The sequence below is a fragment of the Lontra canadensis genome, unplaced genomic scaffold (assembly GCF_010015895.1).
Source record: "Lontra canadensis isolate GAN:19392208 unplaced genomic scaffold, GSC_riverotter_1.0 scaffold4, whole genome shotgun sequence".
Classification (NCBI taxonomy): domain Eukaryota; kingdom Metazoa; phylum Chordata; class Mammalia; order Carnivora; family Mustelidae; genus Lontra; species Lontra canadensis.
Genome location: NW_022630998.1, coordinates 53,876,864 through 53,903,282, shown reverse-complemented (window position 1 = coordinate 53,903,282; position 26,419 = coordinate 53,876,864). Strand labels below are relative to the sequence as shown.

At 42.8% G+C, this 26,419-nt stretch overlaps 1 protein-coding gene across 4 annotated transcripts in view; it reads right to left on the bottom strand.

The window, feature by feature from the left end:
• The window catches only part of PPP2R2B (protein phosphatase 2 regulatory subunit Bbeta), a 455,910-nt gene that overhangs the window by 402,609 nt on the left and 26,882 nt on the right, over nucleotides 1–26,419 (bottom strand). Inside the window, exon 1 of one of the 4 annotated variants that reach the window (XM_032850736.1) lies at nucleotides 24,413–24,783. The exons of 2 other annotated variants lie outside the window; for them this stretch is intronic. In XM_032850736.1, the coding sequence (XP_032706627.1) occupies nucleotides 24,413–24,486 (74 nt within the window). In that variant the 5' untranslated portion in view covers nucleotides 24,487–24,783. Of the gene's footprint in view, nucleotides 1–24,412; nucleotides 24,784–26,419 lie in introns of those variants that run through there. One more of the 4 variants, XM_032850777.1, reaches the window with a different exon arrangement.

Here is a 26,419-nt window from a genome sequence, read left to right as displayed (position 1 = left end):
CCCCATGTACCCATGCGTTTGCTTCCACCAAGCTATTTTTCGTATTTATTGTTCTCATAACATCTGTGCCTGCTCCCTCGAGAAGTCTGAGGTTTGCTAAATTCTACAGAGCTATACTGTCCCTAGAAGCTTTCTCTTGTTGTTTGTGTTCTCTTAGAAAGAGCCCACTATGTTGCCTGGTTGGAGTCATTAGATATGATTGGCATATCAGATACTTCTCCACCAGGCTTGGAGGGGGCATCACTGATTCAGAAGCCTCCTGGCTCAAAAGTGGGAAGATCACAGTTGATGTCAGAGTTCCCACAATGCAGGACTTTGTCCTTCCTCCAAGAGCAAAGCAATTACTCATGTAGATGGCTTGGGTGGATGAATTCTGGTCAAGAGAGTACCACCCTACATCACAATGCTGGACCCTACCCAGAATCCCATTAAAAGAGAAGACATCATCGGTGTTTCCTGAGGATGGAGGGCTAGAGGGAAGAAGATGGAGGAGCAAGCTCAGCTTATCTGCTCAGTAATGCCACAGGCCTGTTTCCACCTTTAAGTCTGGATGCTCCAATCTCATTTGCTAGTTGTTCACCTGTACAACCTATAACTATTAAAGAATTCCCAGAGCTTGGTTCTTGGCCTCCTTCTATTTTCAGTCTCTACTTTTTTGCTTAATGATCACTCGGGCCTCTGGCTTTAAATCCTACCTGTTGCTTTAGTGTTGTCTACTTCCCAATATTCCAGATGCAAATATCTAATGGCCTAGGAGATGTCACTTCATAGACGTAGAACACATGACTCAAAGTTAAGCTGCTTCCAACACAACTGGGATACTCCTACACAGAAGCCCCCCTGAATAATTACTCAAATATAGCAACCCAAGATTTACTAACACATCCTTCTGTCCTTATTTTATCAATAGTGGCTTGGGTATCAGATATTTTATGATATTTACTTATTACTGAGACTTTTTCCTCACATTAGAACCTATGTTCCACTAGAACAGTGGTGTGCCTATCTTGCTTCCTACTCTTTGACCAGTACTCAGAATTTGGTCCAGAACATGGTAACAGAAACTGCCTATTTGTGGGGTGAATGTGAAAAAGATATCCATAGCTAGACTGTGTGTCACTCTGTTGAGATGACATCTGGCCAGAGTGGAGTTGGGAGGGATGTGTGTGGCTGGAGATACAGTTTTATCCTCATTCTTTGTTATATGAAAGGCTACATCACAAGTCACTCATTCAATAGAGGAGTGCCACTCATATACCTCCTACTGACACCACATCCACTTATCCAATCCGTTAGCAATCCTATCAACTCTATCTCTGAAATAATTGATCCTAAATCCAGCCTTTATTCTCCATTACCTCTGCTGCCTCCTCATCCAACCTCATTCCTCTCTATCCAGTCAACTAGGATAGCTTCCCTGAATTTTCCACACAGCAACAAAAGGGAGACTTGAAAAAAACAAAGTATAGGGGCACCTGGGTGGCTCAGTGGATTAAGCCTCTGCCTTCGGCTCAGGTCATGATCCCAGGGTCCTGGGATTGAGCCCTGCATCAGGATCTCTGCTCAGCAGGGATCTTCCCCTTCTCTCTCTGCCTGCCTCTCTGCCTATTTGTGACCTCTGTCTGTCAAATAAATAAAATCTTTTTTTTTTTAAAAGGATACTTATAAAAAACAAAACAACAACAACAACAACAAAAATCCCCAAAGTATATTATGTCCCTGACCTGCTTTAAACCACCTAAGGCTTCCTATCACATATAAATAAAACCAAGCCCCTTATCATAGACTTTGAGGACTTACATGTTCTGACCTCTGACTTCCTTTATGACTGGTGGTACCACCACTCTCTCCCCTGCAAAGTTCTGTCTCACTGCCCTGCTTTCTTTTATGTTAACATACCAGGCTCACTGTTGCTTAAAATCCCTTTTACCAGTATTTCCCCTATCTGGAGGAATCTTCCCTGGTGTTTGTATGGTATGGCTGATGACCTCACATCCTTCAAGTCATAAGCTTCTCTGACCACCCCACCCTATCTAAGGCCACACAATCTTTTATTATCACATTCTCATGTTGTATTGCCTTATATTATTTTCTTCACTGTTCTTACAACTAGCTGCAGTTATTTTTTTCTTTTGATTGTCTGCTTTATTCACTACCATTTTCCCAGCATATAAAACAACATGTAACACACAATAGGTGATCATTACTTATTCATGGGACATGTAAGAGAATGAAAGAATTGAAGACAAGTAATCTCTCACACCATTGTTGTCCCATCATTTCTTTGGGAAGAGTCCTTCTTTATTCTTTCTTTACTTAAGAGGAAATAGAGGAAATAAAGTTTAAAATCTGTAAATTTTCCCCTTGCCTACGCTGCCTCTCTTCTTATAGAACTATTAGCAACTTCTTATAATAAAAATAACTTCATGTATTTTGATCTCTTATTGGTGCCAAACAAGGTGCTGGATTATCCCAATGATTTATCAAATTAACCCTCTGCATTAGATCCTTTCATAATCTATACTTCATAAATCTAAGATTTGTATGTCTCCATTACTTTCCCAGAGTCACAAAGCTAACCAATATCTCATCTTACTTTCTCAAGTGAACTTCAGGAATCAAGAAACCCAGTAGGATAAGGAGGAGTTTTACATCATTGTTAATTTTTTTGCCCAACAATCCTTCTGGTTATCAGTAATGGTAGTGGAGAAGAGAAGGAGAAAGGGATGGAGGGAGATAAGGAAGACATGTGTGAGAGTGAGCAATTCATTTCATGATGCCTGGATAAAACTTTGATAGCAGACTGTGAACTCCATTAATTTAACATCAACCCCAGAAGGAAGGACAAGCCAAAGTCAGGTCACTGTCTGTGAATCTCCTCTTTTAGTATTAGAACAACTCTCTAATTAGTAGATTCTCAAGGCTTTCTGTTCAGGAAAAACAGCAAGCTGACTTTGCCTGACCAATTAATCTTAAGGTTTTGCTTGACCAATTCATTCTGTTATCCAAAAAACAAAATTACATGAGAAATAGAAACTCATTTACACACCCCCAAGAAGTGTACTGTTTGAAATAGGAGAGACTAGGAAAAGAGAAAAATAGTTGAGAAAACTCTTAGGAAGATAAAATTTACACAGACCAAGAGACTGTCTCTATGCAACCTCAAATATCTCAGTGAAACTGAAGGAAAAAGAAGGTTTAGATGCCTGAATAATTGACTAAACTTTTAACTTTTTATCTAGTTATTCGGCACTATGGAATTCTAATCACTTTGTAAAGCATTTTAAAATTGTTGCTTCTGTTTAACAAATTTTCTTAGAATTTTAGTTCTCTTATATTGGTATCTTGAACTACAAAAGTTGGGTATTTTTATGTATTTGGAAGATCAACCTCAACCTTAAAATCCATTGAACACAATCATGAAATCCTATGATTAGTAAGGCTGCCTCCTGGATTGTAACAATTTAGTGATGGTTTACTTCTTGTTGAGATCAGTCAACGGTGGATGCATTAGAGGGTAAACATATTATTTGGTGTTTTATATATGTGAGGAAACTCTTTTTTTTATTTAATTTTATTTTTTCAGTGTTCTTTTTTTTGTCTGAAAATGCTTTTATTTTTTATTATTTTTTATTATTTTATTATTTTATTTTTATTTTGTTATTTTCAGCATAACAGTATTCATTGTTTTTGCACCACATCCAGTGCTCCATGAAATCCGTGCCCTCTCTAATACCCACCACCTGGTTCCCCCAACCTCCCACCCCCTGCCCCTTCAAACCCCTCAGATTGTTTTTCAGAGTCCATAGTCTCTCATGGTTCACCTCCCCTTCCAATTTCCCCCAACTCCCTTCTCCTCTCTAATTCCCCTTGTCCTCCATGCTATTTGTTATGCTCCACAAATAAGTGAAACCATATGATAATTGACTCTCTCTGTTTGACTTATTCACTTTCTATGAATTAACTCATTTAATTGCACACCAACCCCATGAGGAAGGTACTGTTATAAGCCAGTTTTATAGATGGGTAAACAATATGTCATAGAGGTTAAAAAACTTTGCTCAAGTTAGTATGAGGTAGACTCAGGTGAACCCAAGCAGTCTAATTTGAGAATCCAAACATGCCAACATGCTACTCTTCAGGGAACCTGTAGTTTCTTTGGAAAAAAATGGGAGCTCATGTCATAACCTCAGGGTCCTAGGATGGAGCCTTACTTCTTTAGGGCTCCCTGATTAGTGGGGAGTCTGCTTCTCCTCCTCCTTCTGCCCCTCTCCCATGCTTGTGCTCTCTCTCCCTCTCAAACAAATAAATAAAATCTTTAAGAAATATAGAGAGACTTGTATGCACAAAACTGCTAAATCACAACAAAAGGGCGTGTGGGCTCAGTGGTTTGAATGAGTCTATACTATGGGCTCCCTTAGTGCCCAAATCAGACAAAACTCAAAAGAGAGGGATACCTGACATCATGATCCAGGGAAACTGATCTTCATGTGCGTAAATCGTAGATTTAAAAAAAAAAAAAAAGTAGGATGGGAGCCTATCCTTAATTCTGGGATATATATAATCATACATATAGGGGCACCTGGGTGTCTCAGTCAGTTAAGCGTCTACCTTTGGCTCGAGTCATGATCCCAGGGTCTGTGGATGGAGTCCCATGTAGTCTCCTTGCTCAGCAGGGAGCCTGCTTCAACCTCTGCCAGCCCCTCCCCCTGCTTATGTGCTATCTCACTCTCTCGAGCGCTCTCTCTCTCTCTCTGACAAATAAACACATCTTAAGAAATACTGGTAATCATACATATGGACTCAGATTCTCTGTTACCTAACTCTCAAGTTTCCTTGTATAGCAGCTGCCTTTGCCTTTTTTCTAAAAGACTAGTTCTGCTCACAACAATCTAGTTTGTCTGACAAACAAGCAGCTGGCAAATCGAGGGTGTGATATTGCGTGCTGTGAAGAGGGAGTGAGACGGGCAAATTCTTATTCCTGTCTACCTTATGGTTCTTGTGCCACTTGGAATTTTATTGCCAGTTCCCCAGGATGAGTGTTTGGTGCTAAATGAGAGTTTGCCGCTGGGCGGTGTGTGTGCACGTGCATGCACATGTGTGTGGAGGGTGAGAGAGGAAATGTCGTGTGCCACGGGGAAACACACATGTGTGCCATCTGTGGAACTGTTCCGCCAACTGCCAGTACCCCAGGAGTGGGGGGAGGAGGAAGGAGTCGGGCTGGAAATAGCACTTCCTGGCTGCCCACTCACAGGCTTGTTGCCAGCAGGATTTATTTTTTTCCCTTTAGGTTCTAGTCTTCAGATTTATATGAAAAAATGATGTTGCTGAAGCTGGGGAGGAGATGACTTTTATAAAAATTAGAATGCTTAATTACAAGTCTCTAATTTCCTGAGGTCAGGGAACCATGTCGGTCTTATCCACCACTGTATATCAGCATCTAATACGCTACCTGGCATGAAGTCAGGACCTAAAAATATTTGTTGAATGGATAAATGAATAATAAATAAACATAATATTTCTTATTTATGGGATCAGCTCTTCCCCACGAATTACTCTCCTGGGTCATTGAGATGGCAACACAGGTTGCATTAAAAATACGGACTATTCTTGTAACCAAGGTTCTTTGACCCATAAGCAACACACACCCAGATGTTTTTTGAGGAATGTGTAAATAACAGAATTCAGTCAACGAGGATTTACTGAACTCTACTCTTTCAGCGCTGCTAGAGGGAATCGGGGATGATGTCCTGAACCAGGCAAAGAAGTCCTTGTTGTCATAGAACTTTCCCTCTTGTAGGTTAAGCAACAAAACGAGTGAACATTTAACATGACCAGTGGTGATGAATGCTATGAAAAAGTAGGGAAGAGAGAAAAAGGGAGATGAAGGAGCACTATCTTATACAGAGTGGCCCACCATCTTCCCTGTAGAAAGCACTATTCAGAGCCAGGGCTCAATTTGGTGAGGATTTTGTGGGGTCTTCCTCTACAAAGTTACATGGAAAACTTCAAGGATCTCAATGGCATCTAACATATGAAGATTTGAGGAAATTATTTTGCATTCGATTGTTCAGAAATGTATTCATGAGTGGCTGGGGGGGATCAGGGAATAAAAAGATGGCAAGAGTGATCAAGGACGTGAACTTCTAGGGGCAACAATGGAGGGATTCTAATGGCCAACATGCTTTGAGCACTTACTAGGGGCTTGTTAGGTCTTTATGTTCATTATCTCAGTTTATCATGGAAAGACTCCCATGAGGTAGGCACTGTTCTTATCCCCTTTTATGGCAAATGAAGCACAGAAAACCTAAGTAACTTAGTCAAAGTCACTCAGCTAGCAGACGGAAAATCCAGTATTATATAAAAGCAGTCTGATTGCAGGGCTCAGTCATTAAAGAATTCCCTTACAGATGTAAATAAACTATTTTTTAAACTACTAATATATATTGCTTCTTTGGAAAGCTTAATGAGTTATAGGGCCTAAACATATGAGAGAACATTTTTAAAACAAAGCTGCAAAACCTACCACAAAAGGATACGAGGATCCACCTTCCCATTCCCTGACTATAGCAAGCTGATTCCAGTCTCCAGGTCTTTGCGCTTGCAGATCCCTCTGCCCTTCCCTGGGCTCTTCGCAGGGATGGCAGGGATGGCTCTTTCTCATTAATCAGGGTTCAGCTTCAGAAGGAGCTCCTGTGGACCCTACAGCTGGTCGCCTGCCATTCCCGTGACTGGCTATGCTATTTACCCTATTGTTACTTTCTTCTCTGCCCTTTTCACTGTTTGAAAGGTCCCTGTTTTTGAGGTCTACTTCTGGTCATCCTTTTCCCCTCTTAGAAGGCAAGCACCCCGAGGTCAGGGGCAGTGGCTGCTTTGTTTCCTGAAATTGCTCCAGAACCCGATCTCTGCCTGATCCTTCATCCAAATGAATTCACGCTGTCCCTGGGGTCTGCAGACTCAGCTCCCAGAGGGCTTCACTTCTACAGAAGATCATGCTACTGGCAGCATCTGCCCACCATTCTGTGCAGAATGAGAGCACCAGATGGGAAAGGAGAGATCAGCACAGGGGACATGACACGTACTTGCCAGTAAGCACCCAAGAATGAGCTGTGAATGCTCTGACGGCTGCCAAAGAGACCAGGTATGAAGTTAGGTATACGCAAGGTCATTATTTAAATGTTACTTGAATCTCTTTGTGTGGATCTAGCTCTAATTTGGTTGTCACCCTATTGATGACCTAATGCTTGTAATGCCTTATTACCTGTCAGCCCCTCTGAGAACCTAAAGTCCATGACAGCAAGGATCTAGCTGTGTTCTTACCTGTGGATACTGTCTAGAATTATCCCATAGAGTGGCACCCAAGAAATATTTAATAAATGGGCCAAGAAATGAGCCAACATTATTATGTCTGTAGACAAAGATGGGGGAAGAATAGAATGGAGCAATTGTTTACTGAGTTGCTACTAAGCCCCAGCCACTGTTACAGCTGCCTGGAACATAACTTTGATTTGTTTACCCTGTTCAGTTGCAAGCTTTGGGAGCCTAACTTTTAAGAAGCTAAAATTTACAGGGCACCTGGGTGGCTCAGTTGGTTAAGCCACTGCCTTCAGCTCAAGTAATGATCCGGAGTCCTGGGATCGAGTCCCGCATCAGGCTCCCAGCTCTGTGGGGAGTCTGCTACTCCCTCTAACCTTCTCCTCTCTCATGCTTTCTCTCACTCTCTCTCTCAAGTCTCTTAAAAAAAAAAAAAAAGAAAAGAGGTAAGAAGCTAAAACTTACAGAGTAGAAGATACCTTCCTTCTATCGCATTATAAAATCAGGTCTTGCTGAGGAAGTGTTTCTCTAAATGAAGGCTGGGGATCCCTGGAAGCCTCAAACTTCAATCAATTCATGGAGGTCTACGCTATGACCTGAAAATGCTGTGTCAAATAAATATTTTTGTATGATGCCCAGAGGGTATCTGAGGATCAATAGAGAATTGAACTAAAGCCTCTGCCTGTTTCACCTATAGGATCATTTCCATTGATCATCTCAGTTTGAATTTCTCTGAATCGGAGCCAAAAATACAACTTCCAAACAGAAGACTGTAAATGAAGTGAATTTGGAGGAGATTGTCCCCAGCATGTAGGGCAAGCTCAGCCTAGGTAAGTTCGATGGGAAAGGACGAAATACAAGTTGGCACAGTGGCGTGTTTAGATGTAGCAGAAATTGGAAAAGAATCAGTTCAGGCAACACATGACCTCCCCAAATCCGCAGCCCTGAGCTCTCCACAGTCAAGGTCGGCCTGTTGCTTAGCAGTGCCTAGGAGGCACAACATGGGGAGATATGTATTATATACATGGCCCTAAACTACTTTGCCGGGTACCCAATGTGGGGAAGATAGCACTTGGGAGAAGATTCTTGAACGCTTAATGTCTGATAGTAGTCTTTTCCACTGATTCTGTGTATAAATAAGGCCAATTTCAAAGAAAAATGAGCTTCCCTTTAAAAAGTGAAAATAATCATGCTGTTTCAAGTACCTCACTCCGCCTTTTTAAAGTACCTGTAAGCTGGTGTTCTTCTGAGGGCTTATCAGCACGCATGCTCACAGTGTGACAGGAGGTAGACTCTTCATACAGTTTACCCTTGAGGGGTTTTCTCTCTCTTTCATGTAGAATCTCTACTCAGGTTGGCACATTATTCTAAGATCTTCACAGGACTGTTAGGAACAGTGAAACCACTTTTAAAGGGGGTACAGAGGCCAAAACACCACAATGAAGCCACAGGCTGGGTTTCAATGCTGGCTCTTAAACTAATTAGCTGTGTGGTTTTGGGCAGGTCACTTAATCTCTCTGCAAGATGGTGGGCGGGGCTCTGACCAGAACTTGGCGTCTCTTCCAGTTCTGGCTGTCTGGTTTGATGCCAATTGCCAGGACCAGCGGTGCCCTCCCCCACTCACAGGCTGCAGCAGCCATTCTGAAAAAGGCTCTGTGCACAGGCAAGGTAGGATATCAATGTCCTTTTGCATCTGAGACCACACTAAGAGCACTCCTTAAGCAAGTCTGCAGCCACCCAACCTCCAACCGAGAGATCAGGGTGTCTATGAACAGTGCACTGAACCCCTGACCCCCACCAGCATCACCCCCTAATGCTACATCAGGAGTTCCCATGTCTCAGACCAGACATAGAGGGAGGAAGGAAACCATGCAAAATTCAGTGGTGTTGCTCATGTTTTTCTACTTTTCTAGTGGCATTTTTCTACTTTCTCTTATCCTAGGACAGCGTTTCTTGAAGGTCTGCACTTGCTCAACAGGCACGGGGGTTCTTAAAAGTGGTGGTTCTGGGGCTCCGCTCAGGATGGACCGATTCCAAATTTGAGGGGGTGTGTGAGCCCCTGAATCTTTATTTTAAACCAAGCACTGCAGATGACCTTTGTGTGTACGCAAACGCTTGGGAACCAGTGCCCTCCTAGAGAGGCAGCATCTTGTGGGTCTCTGCACTTACCCACTGCCGCTGCTAACCATGATCGTTCACCATATATTCAACAAAGATGTGTCACCAACGACTACATGGCAGACACGATGTCAAGCAAAAGTTCAAAGCACCTGCTCTCAGAGACTTAATGGGCTAGCAAGAGGAAACGGGTGATAACCAAATGCAAATGTAGAATAGGCGGGCCAGAGGGGCCATCTTCGAAGTAAAATAAAGGGCGAGTGCTTGGGAGGTGTAGATCAGGTAGGCAAGAAGGCCCATTTGAAGGGTGGTATTTGTGCAAAGACATACAAAAAGTGAGGGAAAGAACCATGGGGTTGGGAGACGAACACTCCAGGCGGAGGGGACAAGTACAAGGTCCTGGAGAGGGAACGCGCTTGGGCTGCGGGAGGAAGAGCAGTGTGGCTGGCTGTGGGCTGAGTGAACGGGGAGGTAACAGGAGGTCATCAGGGTGCAGATCTCTTAGGCCTTGTAGGCCACTGGAAGACTTCAGATTTCACTGGGTAAACTAGGAAGCCATTCATAGAAATGGGCTTCGAAGAGGGACATTCCATAATCTGAAAGGCCACTTTCTTGGAGCATGTCAGCTTTATCTCTAGGGTGCCCAGTGCTCTTGAGTCTGGACTGGGTGGGGAGTGGAGCAATGATCTGTGGTGATGCTATCATATAGTTTTGTTTTCATTCCTATCTGCGGTCCTGTGCTTATGCTGGGATGCCCTGTTTCTGGCCGACCGCCAGAAGGCAACCTAAAATAGGTATTTCACTTGAGAATTGGGGCAAAGAATAAGAAAGCTTTGCTAGGGAAGGCTGACCCCAGAGGGTCTTATTCACATACTCACACATTTACTGATTCTATCAGCCTGTGTGTGAAGGCAGGGTGGGCAAGGAAGACATTATTTTCTGTACTCCTGCAACGGCACAGAGGTAGGGGTCCTGGTTCCCCATCTCATGGATGAAGAAGTGGAGGCTTAATCTGAAGCAAGTGGTCACAGGAAGTGTTGGAACTTGGATTCAAAGGCGAGACAGTGAGAGCAAAGCCTGTGCTTTTCTCTGCACCACAAGTGGAAGAACAAAGCTCCGGGGCCAGCCTACCTGGGGTCAGGTCCTACCTCTCTGCTGCATGCTAACTGGGTGACTTCGGGCAGGTTATTTACTTTACTGGCCTCAGTGTCTGTATCTGTAAAATGGGCATAGTAGAAGTTTCCTCTTTGCTGTTATTACAACTAAATGAGCTAATACACGAAAAACACTTGGAACAGGGTAAAGCCCCTCGAAGCTCCTTGTTATGACCATGACTGTAGGTAAAGTCAGAGGAGGCTACTTGTAGCAAATTGGAATCTTAAGCCTGCACACGGTACAAAAATCATCCTCATAAAGTACAACTATCATGAGGAAAAGGCCTCAGATTTGTGATTTGAGAAGAAATCGACTGCAATGATTCTAAGAAACAGAGTCCAGCTCAACTTAAAGATCTAGAGACAGTCAGCAGTGTCCTGAAGCAAAAGGATCAGCTTTGGCAGGAAGTGAATTCTCCAGTTCTCTGAGTCAGGAGTGCTATTTGAGATTCAGGGATCCCAGAAAGGCTAGACTGTTTCAGAGGCCTGCTCCCAAACAGATGTTCTAGGATTCTTTCTAATGGGATGGAAATAGGTGGCCTAAGGGTTGGGCCTGACTTTGTTTTCCTTGCTTACTGTCTTTTTCTTTTTTTCTTTAACTGGACTGTGTTTCCTTTAGGGCTCCAACACAGTTTCCCTACAGCCAATATCACGCCTTTTTGGTTAATGTGCTACCTGCTGCTTTCCTGCAGTATTTCACATTGGAGGCTTTTACCCACATGCTTAGACATTCCCCCATCTTAGGTATAGGACCATGAGAAAATGAATTAATAACGAAGGTAGAACAGGGCTTCCTAACCCTTGCCCAGGAGTCTGACTTCTGGTCGGTCCTCTCCTGAGAAGGTCACCTTGCTGTGTCTACATGATTATACACAGCTGGGCACATGTACCATTCTATCTAGAAGCTTTGACGGAGCAGCCATTTTGTGCTGAACAAACATGATAGGAAAACATCTTTAGTGGTTTGGTCCCAACAGACTTTCTCTTCCTTCTAAATATCATGCTTCGCGAGTGTTATGTCTGGCAGAGCACACTTGGTCTCTTTTTCAGTGCTGAGAATGTTTACTGCCTCTTCAGAACAGAGCATAGCATATTCCTGCCACTGCTCATTGAGAAGAAACTTTTTTGGGCTGGATGTCAAGACAATGGACAGGTTTCTGCACTGGATTCAGACGCCAAATGCAACTTAAGGAATCGGGGGCATACAGACTGTCATCGACCCGTTCCCCCAAAATGCAAGGACAGGGACTTTTAGCGGCCAACTCCCCAAGATGGATCCACCCACTGCTTAGCCCTTCTAGTCTGCCAGCAGTCAGACGAATCTTCTCATGTTGCAAATATGGACTTTCTTTTCCCCCCAGATTCATACCCTTCAATAATTTCCAGTTGCTCTTTGGGCCAAGGCTGTAATTGCCATCAGAGAGGTGTGCAGAACCCACCACTCTAGGACCTATTTCTTGGCTGTTCTGTTGCTGGGTCTCCACGTGCCTATCACACCGACCTTCCTTAAGAATCTCACATTCACCAATGACCCTCTGGTAACAGGGCCTCTCAACATGGTCTCCTTTCCCTGGAAAATTCTCTCTCATTCCACCTATATGTAAGTCGTATTTCTCCTTCAGATTTCAGCTCAAGAGACACTTCTTCAGGGAAGACGTCCTCCTCTTCCTGGGCAGGCCAAAACACTACTGGACCATGTCTCTCTATGTCCTTGCCACTACTACATTTGCCACAGTTAATGATTCGGTGTTCCAGTAGGGCGGGAACCATATGTACGTTTATCCCCGGTGAACCCACTGCCTAGCCCATCTCTGACATGTAAGAGAGATGTTCTTTATGCACATGCTTGTCATTTTGGAATTCACAACTAATTTCTCTTGCAAGGAGATTCACTGACCATTCAATTTGCTCCTACAATTTCTAGGTAAGGGACATTCCCATGTGTCAACCATAGGATGCAGAGCAGCCTTTCATGCATATCTTTGAAGTCAGGTATCCATTTGCCTTTTGTTTGCTTCACCTACTAATTGTGCTTTTGCAGCTACTTGTAAAGATGAAGGCTTTGGCCATCTTGGCCCATCTTTTCTTCCAGCTCCATCTGCCAGGGAAGAAACAATGACTCAGAAAACTAATGGGCCAGTCTCTCTAACGATGGTGATGATTTCACCACTGGTGATTTCTCTATTCAATTTATAAAACTGAGTCCAAAGGAAGCAATTGCCTTGGGGACACAAGTACTAAAGACCAACAGTGAATTCGCAAACACACATCAGAACCGTGCTGGCCAGCGTTCATGACACACAAGCAGCAAAAGTGATGAAGGTTGAAAGAACTGAAGAATTCAAAACTGAACTTTTTTTCCCCCCCCTTTGGATGAGAACATGGTGGTGTGGGAGGAACAAAGGATGTGCCCTCAGACCAGCTTGGAACAAAGAAACTGTCACAGTAAGTACAGGGACCCTCTACTCAGTGGCCATCAGGCACGCTTCACTCAATGTCTTTAGTCCTTACAATAGACCTGAAAAGGAGACCTAATTTCTCCTCTTTTACCCTTGAGGAAACAGACACTCAGAGGATAAATACCTTTAGTCATATTTGGAACTCTCATTTAACTGATTCCAAAGCCCAAGTCTGTTTCAACTGGATGGCTCACCTCATCAGTCCTCTCCCAGGATCTTCACTGGCAAAACGTGCCTACTGGCACGCACGATTGTTGTGATAATTATCTCCCCATGACAACAACGCCTGGAGAGCACCTGGCTCCCCATTGGCTTTTACTCAACATTATTCTCTGTCTTCCACATTTCTTATCAGCTGCTGAGTTCCTTACGATTTTATCAGGAACTCCTAGGAATCAGTTACCATTCCTGGCTTCTGATTTAATATGGTTAGCTCAAGAAAGCACTTCACAAAGCACTGTCACTTAGTCTCACACCAATACTACCATGTTTTATTATGTTGCAGTTTGACCTCAAGGCACGGCAGGATTAGGCAATTTATCAAGGGACATCAATGTCTAGAGAAGACCAGAACATACGTGTCTCTGGACCACTGGCCTAGGATTCTTTCCATCACCGCATTGCATCAAACTACTCAGGGCAAATGTGACTTCTGAGGCCTCTACTAATATGAATCATATTCATAGTAACAGCTCTCATTGAGCTCTTCATATGCACTGGATAGCACGCTGTACGCTTTGTATGAATTATCACGTTTACTCACTAAAGCAACTCCTTGATATGGGCATAATTTTTATTCTCCTTTATGAAGAGGACAAAACTAAAGCCCAAGAAGCTGAATGACTTGGGCTGAATAAGTTTTATTAAAACTGGATGTTTTAGCTGGTACCCAAATAGACACTCTTAAAGCAAATCCATAGTTACCATGAAGCAGACAAAAGCTCAGTGAAGTTCCACAGAATGTGTAAATGAGTAACACTGACCTTGAATCTTCCCAGGACAGCCACTTATCTGCCAGACATCGGGCATCTTAACCAAAGGCAATCTCTTCTTAGCTGCAGGATCTTACTCTGTCAGTTCAAAGGGACCCACAACTGATTGCTCTCTTTCTCCCAAAGCTCCTCCCTTTGAATATATTCCTCAGCCCTAACCATTGTTTCTCATAGACTCAGGTTCCCAGTTCTGACTGTTCATAGGATGCACCAGGGTAGGGGGTGCCTGTGTGGCTCAGTCGGTTAAGTAGGTGCCTTCTGCTCAGGTCATGATGCTGGCGTCCTAGGATTGAGCCCCACGTCAGGCTCCCTGTTTCAGCAAGGAGCCTACTTGTCCCTCTCCTTCTGCTTCCTGATCCCCCTGCTTTTGCTCTCACTCTCCCCTACCCCGTGTCAAATAAATAAAAAATCTTCAAACAAACAAGAAAAAAAAAAAAAAAAAAGAAAGAAAGAAAGAAAGAAAAGAAAAGATTTACCTGGGCATCTTTTAAAACTAGGATTCCTGGGGCCCCCTTCCAGGTAATCTGATTCAATAGGGACATGGTGGAGATGTCCCTGTTCATTTGCCACAGCTGATTCTCATGCCTAATCAGGTTAAAATCCCCTGTTAGAGTTGTGTATGCATGCCTTCCTCTCCCCCACCAGACTGTAACTTCTTAAAATACTGATGAGTCCTTTACATCTTTTAAATTTCCATGTGCTGAGAACAATGTTTAAAATGCTGTATTTATGCACTGTATTGTAAAATCCAGTATATTATGGAGCGGATAAGAACCTGGGCTCTAGAATCTAACAGTCTGGGTACAAAACTCTGACCTACTCCATATTTGCCATGTGGCTTTCGGTAAGTTATCATACCATTTTGTGGTTACTTCATCTGTAAAATAAGGACAACTAGATGTTGTGATGTTTTCCTGAGATTTATGAGATGCGGTAACTAAAGTATTTAGCACAGGGTCTGGCAAATTACAAGCCCTCGCCAATGCTAGCTATGTAAGTAGGCAAAAATGATCCAATCAGTATGGCACTACGAATACCTTTAGGTGACTGTTGCTGTGGTAAATGCAGTAAGGGATACAGAAGAAATACTGTATGCTGCCACATTACTGAAATGCTATGTGAGTTCTAGCAGTTTGGGGGTGGAGTCTTTTGGTTTTTCCATATAAAGTCTCATGTCATCTGCAAAAGAGAGAGTTTGACTTTTTCTTTGCCAATTTGAATACCTTTTATTTCTTTTTGTTGTCTGATTGCTGCTGTTAGGACTTCTAGTACGTTGCTGAACAACAGTGGTGAGAGTGGACATCCTTGTCGTGTTCCTGATCTCAAAGGGAAGGCTGTCAGCTTTTCCCCATTGAGAATGATATTCGTTGTGGGTTTTTCATAGATTTTATGAAGTTGAGGAATGTACCCTCTATCCCTACACTTTGAAGTGTTTGAGTCAATGTACAGAAATCAGTTGCTTTCTTATACACTAACAATGAAAATATAGAAAGGGAAATTAGAGAATCGATTCCATTTACTGTAGCACCAAGGACCATAAGATACCTGAGAATAAACCTAACCAAAGAGGTAAAGGATCTGTACTCAAGGAATTACAGAACACTCACAAAAGAAACTGAAGAAGACATAAAAAGATGGAAGAGCATTCCATGCTCATGGATCGGAAGAATAAACATTGTTAAAATGTCTATACTGCCTAGAGCAAACTATACTTTCAATGCCATACTGATCAAAATTTCACGGGCATTTTTCAAAGAGCTGGAACAAACAATCCTAAAATTCATACAGAACCAGAAGAGACCTCGAATTGCTAAGGAAATGTTGGGGGAAAAAAAAAAAAACTGAGGGCATCATGTTGCCTGATTTCAAGCTTTACTACAAAGCTGTGATCCTCAAGACAGCATGGTACTGGCACAAAAACAGACACATAGACCAGTGGAACAGAATAGAGAGCCCAGATGTAGACCTGCAACTCTATAGGCAAATAATCTTCGACAAAGCAGGAAAAAATATACAGTGGGAAAAAGTCTCTTCAATAAATGGTGCTGGGAAAATTGGACAGCTATGTATAGAAGAATGAAACTTGACCATTCTCTTATACCACACACAAAGATAAACTCAAAATGGATAAAAGACCTCAAAGTGAGTCAGGAATCTATCAAAATCCTAGAGGAGAACATAGGCAGTAACCTCTTTGACATTGATCACAGCAACTTCTTTCAAGACCTGTCTCCAAAGGCAAAGGAAACAAAAGTGAAAATGAACTTTTGGGACTTCATCAAGATAAAAATCTTCTTTATAGCAAAGGAAATAGTCAACAAAACAAAGAGGCAACCCAAGAAATGGGAGAAAATATTCACAAATGACACTACAGACAAAGGGCTGATATCCAAGATCTATAAAGAACTCCTCAAACTCAACACATGCAAAACAGATAATCACATAAAAAAATGGGCAGAAGGCATGAATAGACACTTCTCCAAAGAAGACATACAAATGGCTAACAGACACATGAAAAAATGTTCATCATCATTAGCCATCAGGGTGATTCCAATCAAAACCACATTGAGATACCACCTTATACCAGTTAGAATGGCCCAAATCAACAAGAGAATAAACAACTAGTTTTGGAGAGGATGTGAAGAAAGGGGAACCCTCTTACACTGTTGGTGCAAATGCAAGCTGGGCAGCCACTTTGGCAAACAGTGTGGAGAATCCTTAAGAAATTAAAAAGAGAGCTACCCTATGACACTGCAATTGCACTACTGGGTATTTACCCCAAAGATATAGATGTAGTAAAAAGAAGGGCCATCTGTACCCCAGTGTTCATAGCAGCAATGGCCATAGTAGCCAAACTGTGGAAGAGCCAAGATGTCCTTCAACAGATGAATGAATAAAGAAGATATGGTCCATATATACAATGGAGTATTATGCCTCCATCAGAAAGGATGAATACCCAACTTTTGTATCAACGTGGATAGGACTGGAGGAGATTAGGCTGAGTGAAATAAGTCAAACAGAGAGAGTCAGTTATCATATGGTTTCACTTATGAGCATAAGGAATAACATGGAGGACATTGGGAGATGGAGAGAAGTGACTTGGGGGAAATCAGAGGGGGAGACAAACCATGAGAGACTGTGGAGTCTGAGAAACAAACTGAGGGTTTTGGAGGGGTGGGGGCGTTTGGTGAACCAGGTGGTGGGTATTAAGGAGGGCACGTATTTCATGAGCACTGGGTGTGGTGCATAAACAATGAATCTTGGAACACTGAAAGAAAATTTAATTTAATTTAATTTAAACTAAATAATCAGAAGAAATACTGTTAAGTCTCATTCACTGAATACTAACTGGCATTTTTTATAAAATTGTAAAAAAATTTTTCACCTTCATAACAATACCCTGATATGTTATTGTTGGAGAAGGAAATACACCAGTTAAGTAAATGAAGGTTACCCAGTGAGTAATTTTCCGTGTGAGATTGGAACTCAGTTTCATCTGGTTTCAGAGTCCATTCTCCCTACTTTATTACTGAAAAGTTACATAAACCTTCATTCATACACCCATTCATTCAATCAACAAGTATCTATTATGTGCTTATTATGTGCTAGAAACTGTTCTAGGTGTTGAAGATATATAGGAGTGAACGAAACAGAGACAACCTCTGCTGTTATGTAGCTTACATTCTACAGGGCAAAAAGAAGGGCAACAAGTAAGTAACTGGGTATAGGACATGTCCAGTAAGAGAAGGGCTAAAGCAGCATAAAGGTAACTAGGGAGTGTGTGTCTGTGTGTGAGAGAGAGAGATAGAGACAGAGAGAGATTTGGGGGGAGGGGGAGCTTGGGCAATAGAGATAGAGAGATGGAAAGAGAGGGCTTTTAGGCAGGAAGGCCAAGAAAAGCCTCTCTGGTAAAGAAACATTCAAGTGATAGATTTGATAAGATGTAATTGGATTCTGAATATTTTTAGAGGTTAGGCCCAGAGGTTTCACTGTATAACTAGAAGAAAGCTATGAGACAACAACAGAAACAAAGAATGACTCCAGGTTTTCTGGCTGGAGTAACTAGGAAACTGGAGTTCTCGTTCCTTAAGCTGGAGAAGAAGTTGGACAAGCAGGTTTTTCTCAAGGGGAATGAGGAGTCAGGTTTGGAGGCCACTATTGCATCCCAGCTAGAATGCTGGGTAGGCCATTCGAGGCACTGGTCTGCATTTGGGGTGAGAGGCTGGAGCTGGGGATACAGGTTGAGAAGACGATGTCTCATACCATGGGGTTGGTGGAGGCCACCTAGGAGAAAGAGCAGGTTAAGGAGAAGCCTCTGGCCTGGGCTTGTGTGTTTATGGCTCAAGAGGAGGAGGAGGAATAGGCAGAAGTCTGAGGCCTGGCAATGGCCAGAGAAGGAAATGGAGAGGAACTCTGGGCCCTGAGGCCGAGACAAGGAGCCCTTTTGGGAAGGAAGCAGTGACTGCCTGTGCCAAGGGTGCTTGAGAGCTGCCTTAGGAGGAACCTGGCTGAGAAGGATGGGCCAGATCAGTGAGGGGGCCATGGGGGACTCTCCCAAGAGCAGCTTTGGCAGAGAGATGGGAAAAGAGGTGACAACTGTATATAGATGACTCTTTCAAGGCATTTTTCTGCAAAGAGGAGTAGGGAATGGGCAGTAGCTAGAGGTACATACAGGACTGTGAGATGAGTATTTAAAGCAGGGTGACTGACAGTCTGTTGGGGAGCCACACCAGCGATCCTATAGAGAGAAAAGCCTTAGTGATGAGGCACAGACAGCGGACAAGTGCAGGATGAAGGGCTGGAGTTGGTGTCAGGAGTGGGATCCAGCTCCCCAGTATGTGGCTGGCCTTGGATGAAAGCAGGGACAAAACAGATACTGTGTAGAAAATGTAAAAAATATATATATACATATATATATATATATATTTTTTTTAATCTAATGCAATGTCAAGCAATGTAAGATTCTGTCTCACTTAATCCTTACAATAACCTGGTCAGGTGGCCTAATATTACCTCTATATTATAAGAGAATCACAGTGCACGTGTGGGAACGGCTTTAAATGCAGCTGAGAAAATGAACAGTCAGGGAAAGCTGTGGGTGGAAGTGTGTTTGATGTGGGCCTAAAGAGTGGGTTGGTTCTACATATGTGGAAGGGGCTAAGAAGAGAATTCCAAAAATAGGAAAAACAAGAATTCCATAAATACATAAAAAGGCACAAAAGAGAAGAATGGATCCTGTTGTAGCATGTACCTCAGAACCAGAATGCATGGGTTCTAATCCTAATCCTTGCACTTCACAGCTGTGTGACTTTAGGCAAGTTACCTAACTTCTCTGTGTCCTAGTTTCCTCATTTACAAAATGAGGATAACAACTTTCCCTCAGAGAGGTTTATGATGAGGAATACACACACCTGTCCCTACGTCCACAAACATGTATATGTTAGAATTATGCCAGATAAATAATGAGCATTGTATGTTTTTGTTATTATTTTATTATTATTTACAACATGATAAAGAGTTAGAAAAATGTATATTTTTCTGAACGTGGGTGCAGGCTTCCAGTAAGCCTGCTTTTGGGGGTCTCTGGAAGGTATCGTGCTTCTGGGTTCCTCCTCCCAAAGGAGAACCATGGATACATAGGCAAATTGGTCACTCTCCCATTCAGTGTTTTATTTATGAAGCATTCCTTGACCATCTACTACCAGTCAAGGTCTGTGCTAACCAGGACTCAGAGCCTAAAGACAAATGGCAGAATTCCTGTGCCTAAGCTGCTCCTGGCCACAGACTTGTGAACAGACTGGGACCATCCAATCTGAAGGCTGTTCTCATGCTGGTACTCCGGAGGAAATGCGTCAGGTGCGAGTTAAGAGCACTGATTTCTGATCCCAAAAGTGTGGACTTGAGTCTTAGCTCTGCGAGTTTACTAAGTATGGCCTGTGTGTGTCACTTTCCTCCCCTGTAACATGGAGAGAGCAGTATCTGAGATGAGATCACGTGAGCAGCAAATGAGACGATACTGGCCCAGCCTGGAGAACATGGCCAGGGATTCTTGTAGTGCTGCTTGGCTTCTCCTTCTGGAGCCTTCTTCCCACAACTGTTATGGTTTGCATGACTCAGAATAGCAAGTCCTTCTTTGGAGCTCTTGAGGAAGTCTTCCTGGGAAGCCTCAACTGGAGCTGACTTTTAAGAGATGAGCAGTGTTTTACAGCACGGAAACATGAGGGCGACTTCTCAGGGAAAGGAAATGTCTCAGGGCAAGGCACATGACCCTGGTCCCTTCAGGAAGAGAGAATACCTCTGCTCATCTGTTCAAGGGCCTAGAAAAGACCCTCCCATGCTGGGTGCCAAATTAGGTCCACTGGAAAATATCAGGCAAGGCTCCTCATACTTGACTGGTTCTCTTATCTCTGTCCTGTCTGGAATGGGTTTTTTTGTTTTGTTTTGTTTTGTTTTGTTTTTTGTTTTTTGTTTTTTTGTTTGAGTGAGATTCTGTGCCTCTAATCCTGGAAATAGTTTGCTGGATGAATGCTTCCCCACTGTGGTGGAGGGAGTGATGTGTCCTTCTAATGAGGTCCACAGAGAAGGAAAGACAATCCAACTGTCCTCTCAAAGCCCTGTTCGTGCACCAGCATTTTTTAGTTGGCCTTTTTCCCCTTCATATTTTCTAATTTTAAGGTAAAATAGAGCATGGTCATAAAACCAGTCCCCTCAAATGTGGCTACGAAAAGTACCTGACCAGCAATGGTTAAAACAGCTTGCATTCCTATAGCAGCTAATGCTTTGTAGAATGTGTTTTGCCTGTGTTTTAAAAATGTGTCCCCACAGCAGCCTTGGTATTTGTCATCATTCCATTCAATAAAAATTTGTTGACTGCCTATTAAGTACTTGGCATTGTTTTAGTGCTGGGGGTATAATAGAGGGCAAAACTACATGTGGGTCCTGCTCCCATGAAGCTTTCAGTCTAGCAGGAAGACAGACATTCACAGAACAGTTTCACCAGGCCATTTATGATGACAGACTAGGACAGGTGCTCTGAAGCAGCCTGGTTCTCTAAGAGCTATGACCATCATGACCCGAGGGCCAGGGATGGCTTCTTGGCTTGAGCTGAGAGTCCAAGGCCAGAATTAACAAGGAATGGGGCTAGGGGAGAGAGACGCTTCCCAAAAGTCTATGGTGGGAGGGAGATTCCCGAGGAACCAAGAATGGTCTATGTGCCTGGAGACCAGACAAGATGGCATGTGCTCAAACAGGAAAGTCAGGCAGGGGTCAGAACATGCAGGGCCTGCTAGGCCATCAGAAACCATTGAGAGGTTTTCAAGGCAAGCATTTTTGTGTTTGGGGGAGGTTGAGGGAGGGAATACAATTTTTTTTTAATATTTTGAAAGTGAGAGCAGGAAGGAAAAACGACTATTATCTGTAGCCACATATTGTTGATTTACCCTACCTATGAATGCATTACTATATCATCTGCTCAGATAATGTCTGGGGCACAGTAAGTGCAGTAGAAGTGAAGGTCAGTTATTATTATTGTTATTGCTATTATTGCTACTACTATGATTATCACCGTGTGTGACATTCTGAATGTCTTTCTTTGTGGCCACCCTATGGCGTATCATCATCCATGTTCTGCAAATGGGAAATTGAACTCTGAGAGGTTAAATAACTACCCAACCTCACCCAGTTGGCAAGTGGCAGAGCTAAAATTCAAAGCCCATGATATTTCTGTACTGAGAAAACAATGTCGAGACAAGCTGGGCAGAAAACCTGTCTTTTAACTAGAATGGTTCCACCCTCTAAGAACCCCAGCAATTGTTGAAGCTTTTTTCTTTTTAAAGATTGTATTCATTTATTTATTGGAGAGTGAGAGAGTGAGCACGCAAGCTGGGTGAGGGACAGGAGAAGAGGGAGAGAGAGTCTCAAGCAGACTCCATGCTGAGTGCAGAATCCAGACATGAGGCTCAACCCCAACCCCCATGAAGTGATAACCTAAGCCAAAATCAAGTGTTGGGGGTTCAACCAACGGAGCCACCCAGGTGCCCCAGCAATTGGTGAAGATTTTGGAGTTGTTCTTGAATTAATCTTAAAGGGATGGTTTGGGTATTTCTAGTTATTTGATGTTCCCGGGGATATACACCAATTATTCATTCTCTGCCTCTTCATTTAAATAAAATATGAAGTTTGAAACCATAACTTTTCTAGAAGAGACTACAGGGCAACATAATAGCTAACAATATAAAACCTCAAACTCCTATCCATTCTCACATACATTTCTCCTCAGACAAACTCTAAGTAAGTGTAACTAGTTCCTGAGGGACACTGTGATGTGTTTGAGGAAGCACTTCATTACTTAAGATAATGTAATAAAAAAGGGGTAACTTGACAGCCTAAGAAAGTACAGGAGACTGCAAAACAGACAGCACATATCATGTACCAAGCTTCCTAAAGAACTAGAATGATCATACTGAATTCTCAATATCCTGGGAATAAGTCTCTTTATTTCCATTTTTTAGGTAAAATTGAGCATAGAGCAATTAAGTGACTTGGCCCTGCTTGCTTGGTATTTAACTCATGCCTTCCCCGCTCAGCTCTGGCCCCTCACTCACAAAGTTAATGTTTGCCACGTGCTATTATCCCTACCCATTGTCTATGAGTGTCACAACAGATTAAAAGACAAGTCTCCTTGCCCCCCACCCCCTAAACCTGGCGATAGGTAGCAAATTAGAAATTGTTTTGATGGGAATAAAACGGGCTTTCCATTTTGATGGAGCACAACAGTTAAATTTGGTTAAAAAACACTTCAAGAAAGTTCTTGGGGGTGGTAGTTGTCTGTATGAGGTAGGAACTTTAGTTCGATTAATATACAAAACAGCAACAGACCACGTATTTGAGTTCTCAAAATCTAAGCTAGGAGGAGAGGACGGGGGACCAATCAGAAATAGAAAAGTCATCTAGGCATCTTCCTATATGAATTTAGGTCTTTTGTATATGGGAAGTTTCCCTGGAGATTTCTATCCATGCCATTCCCTATCCCTCCCTAATGCACATAAAGACTTAGTAAGTTTCTCTCTGTAAGAGGAAAGATTTCTTAGTGGGTCATCTCCTATAGCCACCAATAAAATTTTTAAGGGAAATATCTAATGGAAAAAAATCCTTAAGATATGAAGGTCTGTGAAAAATATCATCCTTGGTCTCAATTCAAGGGTTATCCCAAACTTCTACTTGCTTTTCTCCAGGGGCAATGACTGAAAATCACTTCACAGAATAATAAACACTCCCCTTGTTTTCTCTACACGGCCCACGATCCCCAGCTCCTACTCTGAGGAGGAGGAGGAGGAGAAACAAGGGTGGGTTTTCGCAACAGGCTGCTCACCAGCTCCATTCCAGAGAGTGAGGCTGGACAGAGGGTATAGGCAGCCTCTCACTGCCCCAGCCCTCTTCAATCAGGACTGCTCGTAGGGCAAGCCTCAGGCTGAAAAGCAGCCAGCCAGCCGCTTTTCTTGAAACTGCTCTTTTTCAAGGATGTAGCAGATCAAAAGAAACAGGCAAATCACACACAGAATATGCACAACCGGCTACTGGCTCCAGAAGCATTGAAACCTGCAGCATTTGGATGAAGGCGGATTGCCAGAATGTTGACGAGGTACACACACACACACACACACACACACACGTGCACACAGAAAGTACACACGCGCACACACACAGATGCAGAGCGCGATAGGTTAGAAGGTAGCAGAGATCCCCAAAAGGACCGGCGACTGGGGACTGTTTGTATGAGGCTCAGCTCACCCTTGCCGTAAGGCATTAACTTAGGACGCCCACAAACCCCATTTCCAGCGAGCGCTGAAAGTCAACAGTGTCCTCCTGCTCTGCAACCTAAGTCCAGACTCCGAGCAAAACAATCCGACAACTGACACCCCACAGTCATGTAGTACGCGAATACTATTTTGCTAATTGCTTTCTTGGGCATGCACCAAGTTATTAAACAGACAGTGACAAAACAGAGAGCTTGGATAAATGTCTGTGGCAGCACCTACTGAAAATGTTCTTCCTTAACAGGAGTTCCAATTACTTGTTTGCTTGTGAAGGGGAATAAGGGAAACTGGCAAAATATTTCTGATTTTTTTCCGACTCGGCTAGATCAGCTTTGAGATCACCTTTGCAATATTATCCTGCCCTTTAGAAAATACGTCCCTTTCCTTACAGAAGACAGACTGATTTTAGAAGCAGATCTAAGTCTGTTAGATACAAGCTTTTGCCAGGAACGACAGTCATCTGCTAGCTACAGAAAGCAGTATCAGCAGAGCCTGTGGGAAGTCATACACCAGCCCACTTTTTCCCACCCACCCAGACACTCTCCCTCTCTGGTCTGTACCTTCCGTGTGGCAGCTGGAAGAGAGGATGGTATTCGGAGGTCTGAAGATGTAAGGCAGGTAACGAGAGAAGCATTTCATCTTCCAACAAAAATAAAAAATAAAAATCTAAATAAAAAACCAGTCTCCTGAATCCATAAGGATTCTCTTGGCCTTTAAAGCTGGCTACATCACCATATGTTTATGTAGGTTCTCCCCTGGATCTGCAAAGCTGGGAAGCCCGAGGAATAACTGGAGATGGGGCCCATTTTGCCATCAGCGCCAGGAAGCACTGCCTTACATTTCTGCATGCAGCTCAAACTCAGAAGCCCCCAAGCAAGCCGGGATATAGCCTCTTCATTGGCTGCAGCTTCTCCGAGCAGGATTTGCTGAGTAAGTCAGTCCTGCCTGTAAACACACGCTGAAATGCCCTGCCTGAAACCCCTACCTTTTCCCGTGTGGTCAGTTTCTCCTCCTGCAAGAGAAATCCAGCAGGATAGGGGAGCACTGAGGATAAGTGACCATCTCTTCTTCAGCTGGAAGATCAGATGAAACAAAGGCAGCACAGTGTTCCACCCTGGAGAGGGATGGCTGTTAAAAGAGCCACCCGTAATGCCATGGGTCTCAAGAATATTAAAGTACAGTGCAATGAAATGGGTCTCTGTCCTTGCTTCGTCTAGATTTAGCTCTATGGTTTTTTAATACGAAAGCCCAAACAATAGGACCATTTATCATTTAGGTGAAGCCCAAAGCTGGGGTGAGTAGCTGGTGACAGAGGGCTAACACAGACAGATTCTGTGCTCCACGACAGGCTTTTTTTTTCCCTGCCAGCCATCACACCAAGGCAGTAACCTGGTTCTGAGTTATTTGCTGTGAGAATTTAAAGCCACAACACAAGAAGGGAGGCTAAGCCCAAGGAAACTGACCCTTCACCGACCGGTGTACCCCGATGGCATGGAAAAATTAAGTTGATCTAAGAATTATATGACTTTACCAAAACATTCAGATTTCACAAGAGGAAGAGAGGGAATGAGAATACCCCCTCATTGAGGACAGGTTGAACCACCACATAAATTTAGATGGGGGAACTGGTTTGGTTTTGACCCATCAAATAATAATGATTTTGGAGACCTTATTAACAGAAGGCAAGCACAAGGTATTGGTTTGGGATTGATAAGTTCTACCAAAGACACCATTGTCTATGCTAGAGAAAAGGTGACGGTCCTTTGTGCTGCATTCGGAGACACAAGGTAATGGTTTATAAAAGAAAACCAATATTGCCCTGAGAGGGATTTTTAAAAAATAAGATTTAACACCAAATTTTAAAATATGATTTAATATAAAAATATAAAATGTCTTGCTCTAATTGCACTAGAAAGGATTAAATACCTAGGAATCAATTTAACTAAGAAGGTGAGTGAGAGATCTGCACTCTGAAAATTTTAAGACACTTATAAAAGAAATTAAAGACAACACAAACAAATGGGAAGACATATTGTGATCATGGATTGTAAGAATTAATGTAGTTAAAATGTCCATATTACCCAAAGCCATCTACGGATTTAATGCAATCCCTGTCAAAATACCAATGGCATTTTCCACAGAACTAGAACAAATAATCCTAAAATCGATAAAAAAAAAAAAAACCACAAAAGACCTCAAATAGCCAAAGCAGTCTTGAGAAAAAAACAAAGCTAGAGGTATCATAATTTCAGATTTCAGGATATACTACAAAGATATAGTAACCAAAACAGTATGGTAACAACACAAAAAGAGACCTATAGATCAATGGAATAGGATAGACAGCCCAGGAACAAACCCATACAGATGGCCAACAGACACACAAAGAGATAGATACTCAATATCATCAATCAGCAGAGATATGCAAGTCAAAAAACACAGTGAGATACCACTGCACATCTGTCCCAATGGCTGGTACCAAAAAGACAAGAAACAACAAGCATCTGTGGGATGTGGAGAAAAAGGAACCCTTGAGCACTGTTGATGGGAATGTAAAATAGTGCAACCAT